The 14,837-nt window shown below is 37.7% G+C and overlaps 1 protein-coding gene across 6 annotated transcripts in view; it reads left to right on the top strand.

The window, feature by feature from the left end:
• Positions 1–14,837, top strand: part of RNF145 (ring finger protein 145) — a 62,929-nt gene that overhangs the window by 1,652 nt on the left and 46,440 nt on the right. The window contains exons 2-4 of one of the 6 annotated variants that reach the window (XM_010855299.1): positions 790–816; positions 1,241–1,316; positions 4,858–5,060. In XM_010855299.1, coding sequence (XP_010853601.1) covers positions 4,877–5,060 — 184 coding nt within the window. In that variant the 5' untranslated portion in view covers positions 790–816; positions 1,241–1,316; positions 4,858–4,876. Of the gene's footprint in view, positions 1–6; positions 367–789; positions 817–1,240; positions 1,317–4,852; positions 5,061–14,837 lie in introns of those variants that run through there. The other 5 variants (XM_010855300.1, XM_010855297.1, XM_010855296.1 and 2 more) reach the window with 5 other exon arrangements.

Below are 14,837 nucleotides of genomic sequence, written 5' to 3'. Positions count from 1 at the left end.
GAGGAAGGGGGCTCTGCTGTGAGAAGGCATCAAAGATTAATGGATGGCTTTGCATCGAAGTCTGCAGTAAACAGGAAACTAGTTTGAAAGGAAAGGAGAGGGACTGTGTGTCTTTTTATTTTTTAAAATACGGACTGAGCAGTTCTGGTGAATCTTGAATCTTGCCCAAAGGATGAGCTGTCGGTGCTGCAGTCGTGACCCAGGCTGAGCGCCCAATGGCAGAGATAGCAGTTTTCTATTTCCTCTGTCTGGCTGCTTAAGTTGAAAGATGGCCCTTGTATTCTGAGTGGATTCCCAGAGTGGATGTTTGCCGATTTGGAGATGACCAGAAACCACAGAATCGCTAGTAGTTTACGTGGAAATAAGGTACATACACAAAGTTAGCTAGCAGTGAGTGGGAGTGGGAAGGATCAGCTGTATTTAAAACGTGTGCCAAAGCTTATGTAAGAAGTGGGTTCTTCTCCCCGGCATCTGAATTTTTGGCTGAGTTTACTTATGATTTTAGGCTTTAGCTCTGCCCTCAACATTTTCAGGGCTTACCATCCTAACATCCGGACAGCCAGAAAATGTCTTTCTTATTAAGATTGGCTTTAGCTGATGGTAGAATTCCACCCCCCCCCCCCCCAAACTTCGGATTGAACAGAGAAAGGAGACTGATGATGAATGATAGTTTTTTGTTTTTCTCCTTATGCTGAGGAGGAAAGGTGTAAAAACTTTCGGAGTTATCTAATATTGTACTGAATAATTTTAAATCGGGTTATAAGGCATTCTTATTTTTGTTTTTTCTAGGAGATGTGAATTCTCTTCCCTTTTTGGGTAAGAACATTTTCATTTCTTATTTTTTAGCATAATTCTTCAGCTGATGAGAAGAGCTCTGACGTTAAAAACTTACATTTTTCATATTGTTGATGATTTGTTTGATTTCTTCATATTCAAAACTAAAATGTAGTATTTTCTGAAAAGTGTAGAATGAGGTCCCTAGTGTATCCTAAACCACAAAAGTGAATGATGAATTGTGCAGCGTTGTGCTGGTACAGGACATTCTTGTGTTCCTAGGTAGCAATTTGCTGCTTCCAAGCCTAGGAATGTCATTTAATGAAATCCTGTGGTCTTGTTTTTGGTTAGCTTTTGTTAAGCCTTTCTTTTTCTGTTACTGGAAAGGGATGGATTTTTTTTTTTTATAAAGCTGTTTCACTGTGTAAAGCATCTTTGAATCACATTTAGTTTTCATTACTTTCAGAGACAATTCGTTGGAATGTTACTTTCTCAGTTCTTTCCACATTTCAAGGAGGAAGTTTAAAAATCACGCACAGAAGGTAAAATGTACATAACTGAACAAGGCAGGGAGTATCTTATATATTTGGCTTTAGAGAATGTTAAGCCTTTGAGTTTTCTTTGCCTTCAGCTCTTCTGTTTATTTTTGAGGGTTAGTTGATACTGTTTGGTTTTAGGAGAATTTTGAGCTTCCTCTGACTTAGAATATGTTCCCTAGCTCTGTTTAACAAATCTTAGAAAAAGATAAATTAGGCTTGAACCAAACATCGTCTCTTTACCCCAGGAGAGAAGGCTGCATTTTTATTTATTTCATGTTTTTAATTTAGTCTTTTAGCAGATGTGAGTGATTTGGCACATGTGAGTAATTTCAGGTTTCAGCAAATAAAATATATTTCAACATTTTGTTTAGCTGTTAGTTTAGTGTGTGGAGCTTGAGTGTAGTGTATGGTATTTATTTGTAATGGTCACACCCTATCATGTGGCATTTCTATGAAGAATGGTCCACAATGGTTCCCCCCCCCACCCCCCGCCTTTTTCTTTCCATAGCTCTTGTTGGTAGCATTTTAGCTTCAGCTTTCTACGTATTAAATTTGTTTCCTCCACGTCCCTATACATGGCCAGCTTGCCAATGACTTACTGAAATGTCACTCACATACAGAAATAAATGAGACATTTAGTAAGCAATATATTTGTTGTTAAAGGGGATATTTCATTCCATCCAGGCAGTAGAGTTTAGGTGTCTGTCTTGGATGTTCTTCTGTTACCAGTAGGTTTAGGGACCCGATTTTCTTTTTATTCTTGTTCCATTTGTCTTCTGTTCTTGTCCCGTTTGTGTTCTGTTCTTGTCTGTTTGTGAAGTAGTGGTAATTTAAGGGGAAGCATGTACCATTCTGCTAATGGCCTTCTTTTGTAATAGAGATACGGTCCTTTTTAAGAATTAGGGAGTTTTTTCCCTTAGCATTTTGGATCTTGATTTCTGACGTAGGATTGGTTATTTTGTGTAATTTTTTTTTCTTTACCCCTTTAAGAGCTACAATAAATAGTGAAACTGGGCACATTTAAAAACAAGAAAACATTTAAAACATATGAAGGCTCTAAGTCAGATGAATATGGACCACAAATATTAACTCAGTAATTGTCCCCTTTTTTGTTACTTACAAAAGCAGTATTGATTCATATTGGAATATAGAATATGGAAAGGTAGTTACTTTTCCATTACTGAATAAAGCCTGTTAGTGATATTTTTGTCTTGGTACATACCATGGTAATTTTCACACGTGACTGGTGGTTTGTGAGAAAAAAAAAAAAATCTATCATTTGTGCACTTTGAAATGAACTCCCAAGAGTGCACTGAGTTACCAGGTTGACCACCACAGTAAGTAGTTACTTCCTGTGTATTTCCTTAAGTTATCTAGATAGCTTAGGCACATTATATTACACTTTTCCTAGTAATATATGGGTATACTGAAACATTTGTCAAACAGAAAAAGATAGAGGGGAATAAAAATCACCCCAGGGCCACTGTTGAAAGGATGTTAATGTGAATATTTCCTAGAATTTTTTTTTTTCTTAATAATATCACAAGCTTTGAGAAATGTAGGCTCCTAAATGCCTAAATGGTATAATTTGTAATAAATGTTGATTCGAGATTTTATTTTTCAGTGCCTTTTTTTACCCCCTTAGGACACAGCTATTTGGTTATGATTCTCTGACAATATTCCGTTTAAAAAAATTTTTTTCTTGAAGTAGAGTTGATTTATAATGTGTTAGTTTCAGGTGTACGGCACAGTGAATCAGTTATACATACATATATGTAAATTCATTCTTTTTTTAGATTTTTTTCCCCATATAGGCTGTTAGAGAATATTGAGAATATAGAGTTCCCTGTGCTGTGCAGTAAGTCCATATTAGTTATCTGTTTTATATGTAGCAGTGTGTCAGCCCCAGTCTCCCAGTTTATCCCTCCCCTCCATTTCTTGTGTATGGAAATTATTAAAGCAGTCTTGTTCATTTAAAGTAATCAGAATTACAGTATTTATTTATAAAAAAGTTAATTTTGTATTATTGGTAGGACATACATAACATTTGAGTAGTGGGAATGATATATAATAAATCAGTTTAGTGATGGGAAAACTTGTATTAATGATGTGCCAAACTGAGCAGCATTTCCCCCCCAACTATCTGAGCTAGGAAGCTATGAAAATTAGAGGGTGAAATGGAAATACTGACAAATATTTAACCATAGCATAGCAATCTGTCACTATAATTTTCTTTGGAGATAAATGTTTTCATTTGTCCTGTAATGTCTGAAATTACTGCCAAAGCTAGAAGTGTATTTTGCTTTCTCAGCAAAGTTCTTAAAAGGATATTGTCAGAGCCAACAATCTAGAATTATCGTTACTCCTAAAATTATCCTTTACCACTTCTGTCTTTTTTTCTGTAATTCCTTGGATTAATTTGCAGCTCTATCATATAAAGCAGTATTACACTAAGTTGTCCTTTATATAGTAGATTGGCAGATCGTTCGTTTCCTTCCTTCCTTTTTTTTTTTTAAGCCCCCCATTCACCACTGCTAATCAACAGCTAAGCAAAGACAGAGGCTGCAGACTCACAGTGCCTGACTTCTTCCATGTGCCAGCATGTCTGTGTGGCACAGAGAAGAATTTGATGAGCTTTTTCCTACCTTGAAAGCAGATGGTGGGAATTTCAGACTAAGAGGTTTTTTTTCCTTCAAGATTTATAGATTTATTTATTTATTTATTGGGCTCTGTTGGGTCTTGGTTGCTGTGTGCACGATTTCTCTAGTTGCAGTGCATAGGCTTCTCACTGTGGCGGCTTCTCTTGTTGCAGAGCACAGGCTCTAGAGTGCATGGGCTTAGTTGCCCCATGGCATGTGGGATCTTCCTGGACCAGGGATCGAACTGATGTCCCCTGCATTGCAAGGTGGACTCTTAACCACTAGACCACCAGGGAAGCCCTAAAAGTTTAATTTTAATGATACAAAGAAACAGGATTGCAAATCATGTTGCCTTTACCTGTATCTTGAGTTCTCTGCATTGTATCTGTATCATGTAAATTGTTTACTTCAGTTTTGATTTTAAGTAATAAGGAACAGGATAGACTGTGAGATGCTGTATACTCAATGTGCAGTTATTATATTTTTATTAACTTAGGCTTTTTCATGTAATAACTTTAAAATTTGCTCTTTATTAAAAAAGCTACATAACTCTCAAGGAATTTTATAGGAGTGAATTTTCCTTCTCAAGATAATTGGACAAAAGCTACAGTATTCTTATAGGCTGTTTTGTTAAGTGCCTAGATTTGGAATTAGAAGCTTTTTAAAAAACAAATTTTGAGGCCCAAACATTTCCTCAGAGCATTAAAGTTAAGCAGACCCGAGAGTCCATGTGAAAACATAATAGAAAGCTTATTTCCTAAATATCTGGAAGTAGTAGATGCATCTAAGGAGCTTTTTACATTACAACATAGTTTTTGTAGTATGTGATCCATTAGACTCATAAAAGGATATCTAAAAGCTATTTGAGGTGACTTACTCTTTTATATGTATCTCCTGAAGTTTAGGTCTGCTCCAAGAAAAAACATGGCTGCAAAGGAGAAACTGGAGGCGGTGTTGAATGTGGCCCTGCGGGTGCCAAGCATCATGCTGTTGGATGTCCTGTACAGATGGGATGTCAGCTCCTTCTTTCAGCAGATCCAAAGAAGTAGCCTCAATAACAACCCTCTTTTCCAGTACAAGTATTTGGCTCTCAATATGCATTATGTAGGTAAGTGTCTACATCCTGTTTCCTGAGCTTTTAGTGAGTATTCTGATCTATGTCTTTGTATACTCTTTAATTTGGGTAAAATCATGTCCTTTTACATTGAAGTGACAGTGATACAGTCGTTGATAAATGTTTATGAATCATGTTTATAGTCTTATTTGTTTCACAATTGCATATAAATTATTAGGGGTAGAGGAAAATAGACAGAGTTGGATTTATTTTGCTGTGAAATATATTTTGATGAACCCTGGAAAGCAGAAGAAAACATTTGGTTTTTTTTTTTAATTTATTTTTTGCTTCTGGTTTATTAGATGTAATTGACGTGTATAAAAGAAAACATGTATTAGATTTTAATAGGTAGAGTTAAATAATGGGAAATAACCTTTCCAGACGTTTGCTGTGCTGTACTCATTCTTGTCCAGCTCATTTGGTGACCCCATGGACTGTAGCCTGCCACGTTTCTCTGTCCATGGAATTTTCCAGGCAGGAATACTGGACTGGGTTGCCATTTCCTACTCCAGAGGATCTTCCCGACCCAGGGATCAAACCTGTGTCTCTTGAGTCTCCTGCATTGGCAGTGGATTCTTTACCACTGCGCCACCTGGGAAGCCCTTTCCAGACATTTGGCCTGTTAAAACTTGTCATTAATTTGGGTTTTGGTAGTAATTCAGAATGTAAGGTTTTTTTTAGATTATTTATTTATTTATTTTTGGTTACGCTGTGTCTTCATTGCTGCATTCAGACTTTCTCTAGTTGCACTGAGCAGTGGCTTCTCTGGTTGGGGGCCACAGGCTCTAGGCGCAGAGGCTTCAGTAGTTGTGGCTTGTAGGCTTTAGAGCTTGGGCTCAGTAGTCGTGGCTCATGAGCTTAATTGCTCCTCAGTATGTAGAATCTTCCCAGACTAGGGATTGAACCTGTGTCTCCTGTTTGGCAGCCAGATTCTTATCCATTGTAGTACCAGGGAAGTCCAGAAAGTAAGCAATATTCTTTATCCTTCCAAAACATTAATATCATTTGAAGGTATAGTATTCATTTCAGTTAAATGAAATGTGGAAAATTATAATATTTTTTTAAAATGCTTGAAATATATAATTGATACAATTGTTTTTGAATCAGTGGTAGAAGTAATGTGAAGAGATTTAAGAAATTAAAGTCAAGATATACAGGCAGGGGACTTCCCTGGAGGTCCAGTTGTTAAAGATACTGTATGTCCATTGCAGAGGGCATGGGTTTGATCCCTGGTCAGGGAAGATCCAGTCCATCTAGAATAAAAGTCATGATTCTTAATTTTTAGGTTAATTTTTTTTATATGTAATAATAATGATAGTATAATTTCATTTAACATCAGTAACTCAAGATGTGGCTTGAATGATGTGCTGCAGTGGTTTTATTAATATTTTTGTTGTTAGAATTGCCTATCAACAAGTATATCTTTTTTAAAATTTGAAGATTATCTTTTATAAAATTGTTAAGGGTTGTCCTGTCTCTGAGATTTTTTTTTTTTTTATAAAGAACTTTCTAGCCCTGAGAACCCCTTATAGTTCTGAGAGATTTAAGCCGTTGTGGGAAGGAGTATGGTACAGTAGAAAAGACTACACTAGAGACAGAACATCTGAGTACAGTAGATTTATCTCTCTCAGTTGGCACTACCTTGGAAAGCCTCTGAAATGAGAAGGTTCTTTTATGCTACAAAATACTAATTCTCAGCCCTTTAAGGGGTTAACCTGTTAAAGGTTTGTATGTTAGTTTATGGAAAATAATTCCAGTCTGTTGTAGAAGAACAGTTGGGTACTTGGTTTAGATATTTCGCTTAATCCAGCAAAAGTAGTTTGTTCTGTGGTCTTAAAAATGTACTTATCACATATACTATTTCTGAATATATGGAAGTGTTTATTATAAAAAGAGCTACCTAATAACAGAAACATTCATCTTAGAAGTTGTATGGGTTCTCGTACAGTTGCAGTTTGCACTCTTTGGCTTTGGGAACTCAACTGAGCCTTCTTAAATGCACTCATGCTATGGTAGAGTAAGCTCAGTGATTGCACAAGTAGATAATTTCAGCTTGAACAGATTTTTGGTTACAGTAACCTCTGTGTCATAGCATTATGTAGTGTTTATGTAATGTTCCAATTTACAGAATTTCACCCTTAAATGGATTTTAGAAATTGTAAGTTATGTTCAGAAACCAAAAAGCATAAAAAGTATACAGTGAAAAGTACCTTCCTCCTGTCTCTGTTCCTCATCTACTGAGTTCTCACTTTGAGTCTCAACAGGTAGCTGTTTTTATTTTCTTGTGCATAATTCTGGTGAAGAAGGCAATGGCAACCCACTCCAGTACTCTTGCCTGGAAAATCCCATGGACAGAGGAGCCTGGTAGGCTGCAGTCCATGGGGTCGCTAGGAGTCAGACACGACTGAGTGACTTCACTTTCACTTTTCACTTTTCATGCATTGGAGAAGGAAATGGCAACCCACTCCAATGTTCTTGCCTGGAGAATCCCAGAGACAGGGGAGCCTGGTGGGCTGACGTCTATGGGGTCGCACAGAGTCGGACACGACTGAAGCGACTTAGCAGCAGCAGCAGCAGCAGCATAATTCTGGAGATATTTTATGTATGTGTAAGTAAATATAAAGATATATTGATATATAAATGATAAAAATATAAATATCTTTCCTCTTTTTTAGTACAGATGATAACATAGTACATTACTCTTTTGAACCTTTTGTTTGTTTTAACTAAATGATGTATCATAGAGCCATGTTATTTTTAGATATTCACTGTTTTTTCATGCTGACACATTCTGATCTGCCAGATCTTAAGATTCTGACGAACTGTTGAGGCCTCACTTTCTTCCCCAGCCCTCCAGTTCTGTTTCGTAGGGGCATAGTACTCTTGTATGACTGTACCATGATTTAGTGCATGAATTACTTCAGTGGAGGACATTTTAGATAGCTTCTGTCTTCTACTGTTTCATTCAGTGTGGTACTAAACAGTTTTGTATAGCTATCATTTCAACAGGTGCAAAGATAGCCAGGGGATGAGTTATTAGAAGTGATTCTGCTGGATTAGAGCATACATACATTGGGACTGTTGACTGATACTGCTCTCTATAGACTATGTTGTACCTACATAAGCAGTTGTTGACGCTTCCTGAAATCCTACATCCTTATCAAAGCAGTATTATCCAACTTTAATATCTGGCTGCTTAGTGGGTTTCTCTGATGGTTCAGCAGGTAAAGAGTCCGCCTGCAATGCAGGAGACATGGATTTCATTCCTGGGTTGGGAAGAGATCCCCTGGATGAGGAAAGTGGCAACCCACTCCAGTATTCTTGCCTGAAAAGTCCCATGGACAAAGGAGCCTGGCGGGCTACAGTCCAAAGGGTTGCAGAGTCGGACATGACTGAACTAGTAAACATGACATGGCATGTAGGTGAAAAGTGGTTATTTTAAAATGTAGTTTTCATTTGTGTTTCTCTTATGAATGAGATTGAATTTATTCATGTGTTTAAAAAATTGGTAGTTTCCTCCTTTGAGAGTTGTCAGTACTTGTCCCTTGCTCACTTTTCTATGGGACGTTAGCCTTTTCTTACTAGTTGGTGGGGTTTGATATATGTTAGGGAAATAAGCCCTGTGTGATGAGTTGGAATTTTTTCCAATTTCAGTTCTCTTGATTTTGCTAAAGATATTTTTGACACACAAAATTTGTTTTTATTGTGATTGAATTTATCATTTTTTCTTTCATATATCTTTAGGATTTTTAATCAATTAAAAAAGCCTTCTCTGTTCTTAAGTTTATAAAGATGTATGTCATGTTTTATTGCATTCTTTTTGTTGTTTCATTTTTGCATTTAAATCTTTGCTGCATTTAGAATTTATCTGCATTTACAGGGTGTCTTATTCCATTTCTGAACTTTTTTTCTATTCATTTCTTATTATTGAGGATTTAGATTTTATTTTACTATCTGATAGAGTTAGTCTCTTTTTCTTTATTTCCGTCTCTGAGTTTATTTTGGTGGTTGTTGTTAGTTTTCTACATGAACTTCCCAGTTATTTAATCTTCCAAACACAGCCCTGTTGACCTGTTTGCTGGGATTGCTTATTATTAAAAGTTAAGTTAGCATGAAGAGAGAGCTTAAGGGTGCTAACTCTTTAGGAAAGAACACAAGAGACTTAACTATGTTCATGATTTCTTTTGCATCCTTCTGGATGGAGTGTTTTAAAGTTTTCTTTATGTAGCCCTTAGACTTTTATTTTTCAGTTCATTCCTAAGTTTGTTTTTTGTTTGTTTTTTTTTTACTGTTGTGAGTTTTTTTCTCCTTTATATCCTCTGTTATTAAGAGCTTAAAAATCAAGGTGGGGAGTGTTAATAATTGTGTTAATGAAGTATAATTGTACCTTTGAAATTAGAAGCTTTCCAGTGTGGGTCCTGTCTGAGGACAGCAGAGAGAGTAACTCTCGAGATGTTAATTATAGAACTGTTTGCAGGGTGTAGGATATATAAAGGAGAAAAGAAATAATATTGAAAAGGAACAATAGGGCCATTTGTGAAAAGCCCTGAATGCAAATGTTAGATATTGTGCTTAAATTGATAGATAGTGGTGGGTCAGTAAGGGATTTAGAGCAGGTGAGCTGCATCTTAAGATTGATTAGGCAGTGTTGAATAGGATAGGATAGTGGATTGGGGAGGGGAGAAACCAGAGGATAGAAGGCCATTTAGGATTTTTGGCAACAGGTAATGAGATCGAGAGCTAGCATGGGCTTGTAGCAGTTGCAAAGAAAAGAGTGGATATGAGAATAGTTCTGTTGTAACTATGATCACTAAAATCATTAGTGCCCTAAAAGGTAAAACTCAAACTTCATTTGTATCCCTGTTTTGCACACCTTTCCATGTTTGTGAAACTGTTAACCACGATCTCCTTCTTAAAAATCTTTCTGAATTCTTCTAGATTATTAATCATTCCTTCTGAGTCTTTTGCTGTATCTTTGGACTCCTTTAGTGTTGATATTCCTAGGATTTGTGTTTAATTTTCATATTTTGTTGTTGGGGTGGTTTCACATAGTTTTGGCTACAAATCTCTATCTCCACTTTTCACTGCTTTTGACCACTTTAATCTCCATTATTGTTCCTCCTCTTTGATCGCATGGTATCCAGTTCATACCTCCACCATGGTACTTACTGTACTACATTCTAAGGGTCCATAAGCCTAGCTATCTTCCCAACTAGATAGTTAGCTCCCTTAAGGTAGGAATGGTATTGTCTATTATCTCAGTATTATCAGTACCTAACTAGTGCCTGGTGATGAATAAATGATTTCTAACTATCATTAGCTATCTCAACCTAAATATTTTACAAGCACTTCAACTTATCACTTATCTCATCACCTTTACTTAACCTCAAGCCTCTGCCCCCTTAGTAGCAAAGCCATCCTTTCAGTTACCCATGCTGGAGACATCAGAACCATCTTCACTTCCTTTTTCTCAACCATTCACCAGTAGATTACCATTAAGACCTATTTAAGTATATATCTCATAAATGACCCTGCCAACTTCATATCCAAAGCTACTATTTTATTCCATGTCCTCATTTTTTTTTTTTCTTCACTACTAAAATAACCCTTTAAATAGCAGAAATTCTTGTATTTCATTAGGAGGGTTCACCAATGTTAATTTAAGCAGATCATTATTTTTAAATGCTGCTAGTCTTGCTTTTTTTAATTACAAATTACTGTTGAGTTAGCTTTATCATGGCGGTGGCAGAGGATGAGATGGTTGGATGGCATCACTGACTCAATGGACACGAGTTTGAGCAAGCTCCTAGAAATAATGAAGGGACAGGGAAGCCTGGTATGGTGCAGTTCATGGGATTGCAAAGTCAGACACGACTTAGCAACTGAACAACAACAAAGCTTCATCATTATCAATTTAGTTTGTTTTGGTTGGTTCAGTTAATCCTATAGTCTGAGTAATGATGCATATTTGCATCAGCAGTAGTTTTGTATTTTTCAACTAATTAGATGATGTATACAGTTGATCCTTGAACTCTATAGGACCCTTGAACTCTGTAGGTTCGGAAGGCTGACTGTAAAGTTATACTCAGGTTTTATACCATGAGGAGAGCTTGGTGCTCCTGATCCCTGCATTGTTTGAGGATCAACTGTTTATTGTAGTTCAGATGATTTAGTCATACAGCTCTTAATACATCAGCATAAGTATTCATAATCTCTCAAAAATCTTCTTGTGCAATATATTTGATCACAGTTACTTTTTCACTGGAATGTGAAAATGGGGATATAGGTGACCATAGGGTTTTTGTTACCGTTTTGTTTTTTGTTTTCTTACCTCATCTATATGTTTTTCATTTTCTTACCTCACCTATATGGTATTTAAAGGATCTGAGAACATAAGCCCAGGCTAAACTCCTTAATTATTGTTGTTGTTCAGTCACCCAGTCATGTCCGACTCTCTGCGACCCCATGGACTGCAGCACACCAGGCCTCCCTGTCCCTCACCATCTCCTGGAGTTTGCCCAAGTTCATGTTCATTGCATCGTGATGCCGTCCAGCCATCTCATCCTAAGTTAGTTAGAGTTAGTCACTCAGTCGTATCTGACTCTTTGTGACCCCATGGAGTGTAGCCTGCCAGGTTCCTCTATCCATGGAATTCTACAGGCAGGAATACTGGAGTGGGTAGTCATGCCCTTCTCCAGGGGAATCTTCCCGACCCAGAAACCGAACCTGGGTCTCCTGCACTGTAGGTGGTTTCTTTACTGTCTGAGCCACCAGCTCTATCAGCAGCATCATCTCCCAGTACCCTCCTAATACTCTTTCTACTTACACCAAAATCTAGTGTGGTCTAGAGTTTCCTGTCTCCTGAAAATTTCCTTTGTACTTCTGTGGCTGTCAGAGCTGCTGTTGCTGTTCTCTTAGAATGTTTCCCCTTTCTCTTAGCCTGGTAAAGATCCATTTACCCTTTGAGGTCCAGGTCAAACAATCACCTAACCATAGCCCTTTTAATTTTTATGAAACTACCAAGGATGTATCACACTTTTGTCCTTGTTTGGTTTTCCACGAGACTGTGATTTCTTTATTTTTTCTTCTTGGATTTTCCATGGCCACGAGTGCATCTGGATCATACTTTACACATACTAATGTTGATTGATTGCATGACTGAATAATTGAAAGAATGAAATGAATATGTTCAGTCTAGAGAATTTGGCAGTTGATTTTATGAGATACACAGGAGAAGGGAAAGATAAGGATATCTGCAAAGGAAAATGATAGTTTATTAAACGTCAGAAAATCTAAGGAGGATGTGAGGGCGATCTGGTTGCGACATCTGTCACCCCATTGATCGCCAGGGTTGATTCGGCTGATCTGGCTGGCTAGGCGGGTGTCCCCTTCCTCCCTCACCGCTCCATGTGCGTCCCTCCCGAAGCTGCGCGCTCGGTCGAAGAGGACAACCATCCCCGCTAGAGGAGGACCGGTCTTCGGTCAAGGGTATACGAGTAGCTGCGCTCCCCTGCTAGAACCTCCAAACAAGCTCTCAAGAAAATCTAAGGAAACGTTTCATGCAATAAGTAGACTGATTAGAAAATCCTTCAGCCACAAACAGTGAAAATGCTTGCTAAATATAATAAACATCCTTTTAAATACTTCTTAAGTCCTATGAGAAAGAGATTAACAGACTTAATTGGAGGAAATTATTTTACAAAATGAAAAGCAAATAGAAATATGTATCTCTGGCTTCCCTTGGATGGTTCTTAAAGTTAGGATGTGTGGAAAATATGTAGTGCCTAACACAGCTCCTGTTTCTTAAACTTTAAGACACATTAGGTGCTAAGAAGGGATGTCTGTGCCCTAGTGAAGACTCATTCATGAGAGGACAATAAGCCAGGGCCAGATTTTTGCAAGATGTTTAACGTTACACTGAGAGGTTAAAGTGTTAGTCGCTCAGTTGTGTCTAACTCTTTGTGACGCTATGGACTATAGCTCATCAGGTTCCTCTCTCCATGGAATTCTCCAGGCAAGAATACTGGAGTGGGTAGCTATTCCCTTCTCCAGCGGATCTTCCTGACCCAGGGATTGAACCTGGTCTCCTGCATCGCCGGCAGATTCTTTAAAACTTTTGAAAGTTTTAGAGCGGGAGTTGTCTAAAAGAAAGTGATGGTTTGGGGAATATTACCCTGGTAACAAAGCATAGGATGGATGAGGAGGGGAAGAGACTGAAAGATAAATAACAGTCAGCATATATTATTGTATTACAGAAAGGGCTAGGTAGGGGCATAGCAACTGCAAAGGAAGAGTAACAGATGAGAGACTCAGTGGGACTGGGTGATCACAGGTGACTCAGGTTTGAGTCAGAGTGAATGGAAGAGGACGCCTGTTGAGGGAGGAGGATGGGAGCTCAGTTTGTACTCCTATATGGGAACGTTTAAGTGGACTTTACCTCAGACATTATGAGCTATAATTGTCTACTTAGAATAGGAAATGATTAAGGTTTTTATGCTTATGTAGTAGGTTCTCAGAACTACTGTTGTATCATCTAGAATGGTATATTTGAAGCAGGAAAATAGATTCTTTGAGTTAGATACTTACATAAAGAGTAGAATTTATTCAGAAACTAAATTTCCTATGTTCACTTGAGAAGGGTGAAAAGAAAATAGAGGGGAGAATTATTTAGAGGGTAAATGGAAGTCCATGTCACAAAGCCAAAGAATAATAGATCTGCGGGTGGTTGTTGCTTCGGGTGCTGGGGCAAGGATTTAAATAGGAGTCTTAGATTTGACTTTAAATTTGAGTCTTAGGTTTGACTCCTGTTTAGTAGGTAATTGTTAACTTCCAAGTTTCTTTAGAGAAAGCAAACGGGTTTGTAGAGGATCTAAGATTGTAAAGGGTAAAGAGGGAATAATAGACAGAAATTAGAGACTTTGGTACAGATAGTTTATAACATTTGTCATTGTAATGAAAGAAAGGTAATAGGAAAAGGAGAAATGAGTGTGGTGATGAGTTTTTCTTTACGACTGGGGAAAAGAGCCCTGCACATTCTTTGAGAAATGAGAATGGTGTCAGAGGAATGATTGAAGACATAGAAGATAGAGGGTCTTTTGGAGTTGGAGAAATAAGATCTGAGTCACACCGGAGGTGCAGGGGTAGAGGGACAGTAAGACCCCCTGTTCCTCCTCTGGGACTAGAGAATGAGGCAGTTGGTGTAGAAGAAACAAGGAGACAAGGAAAGGTAGTTGATGAGAATCCTACTGTACTTTTGTGTGATATATTCAGTTTTAAAGTAGAGAAACCTACAAAGGAAGTGAAAAATGATTTATATTTTCCATAGAAAAATCAAGTGGTTTTACTGTGCTAAGCTTGCTTTGGTAGTGAAGTAAGAAACCTCAAAGTTGTTGCAACCTAATGAAGATCGTGGCATCTGGTCCCATCACTTCATGGGAAATAGATGGGGAAACAGTGTCAGACTTCATTTTTTTGGGCTCCAAAATCACTGCAGATGGTGACTGCAGCCATGAAATTAAAAGACGCTTACTCCTTGGAAGGAAAGTTATGACCAACCTAGATAGCATATTCAAAAGCAGAGACATTACTTTGCCAACAAAGGTCCGTCTAGTCAAGGCTATGGTTTTTCCTGTAGTCATGTATGAATGTGAGAGTTGGACTGTGAAGAAAGCTGAGCGCCGAAGAATTGAAGCTTTTGAACTGTGGTGTTGGAGAAGACTCTTGAGAGTCCTTTGGACTGCAAGGAGATCCAGCCAGTCCATTCTAAAGGCA

Source organism: Bison bison, unplaced genomic scaffold (assembly GCF_000754665.1).
Source record: "Bison bison bison isolate TAMUID 2011002044 unplaced genomic scaffold, Bison_UMD1.0 scf7180017864363, whole genome shotgun sequence".
Lineage (NCBI taxonomy): Eukaryota > Metazoa > Chordata > Mammalia > Artiodactyla > Bovidae > Bison > Bison bison.
The sequence above is the reverse complement of the archived record's forward strand: the minus strand, read 5'-3'. Positions and strand labels throughout refer to the sequence as shown.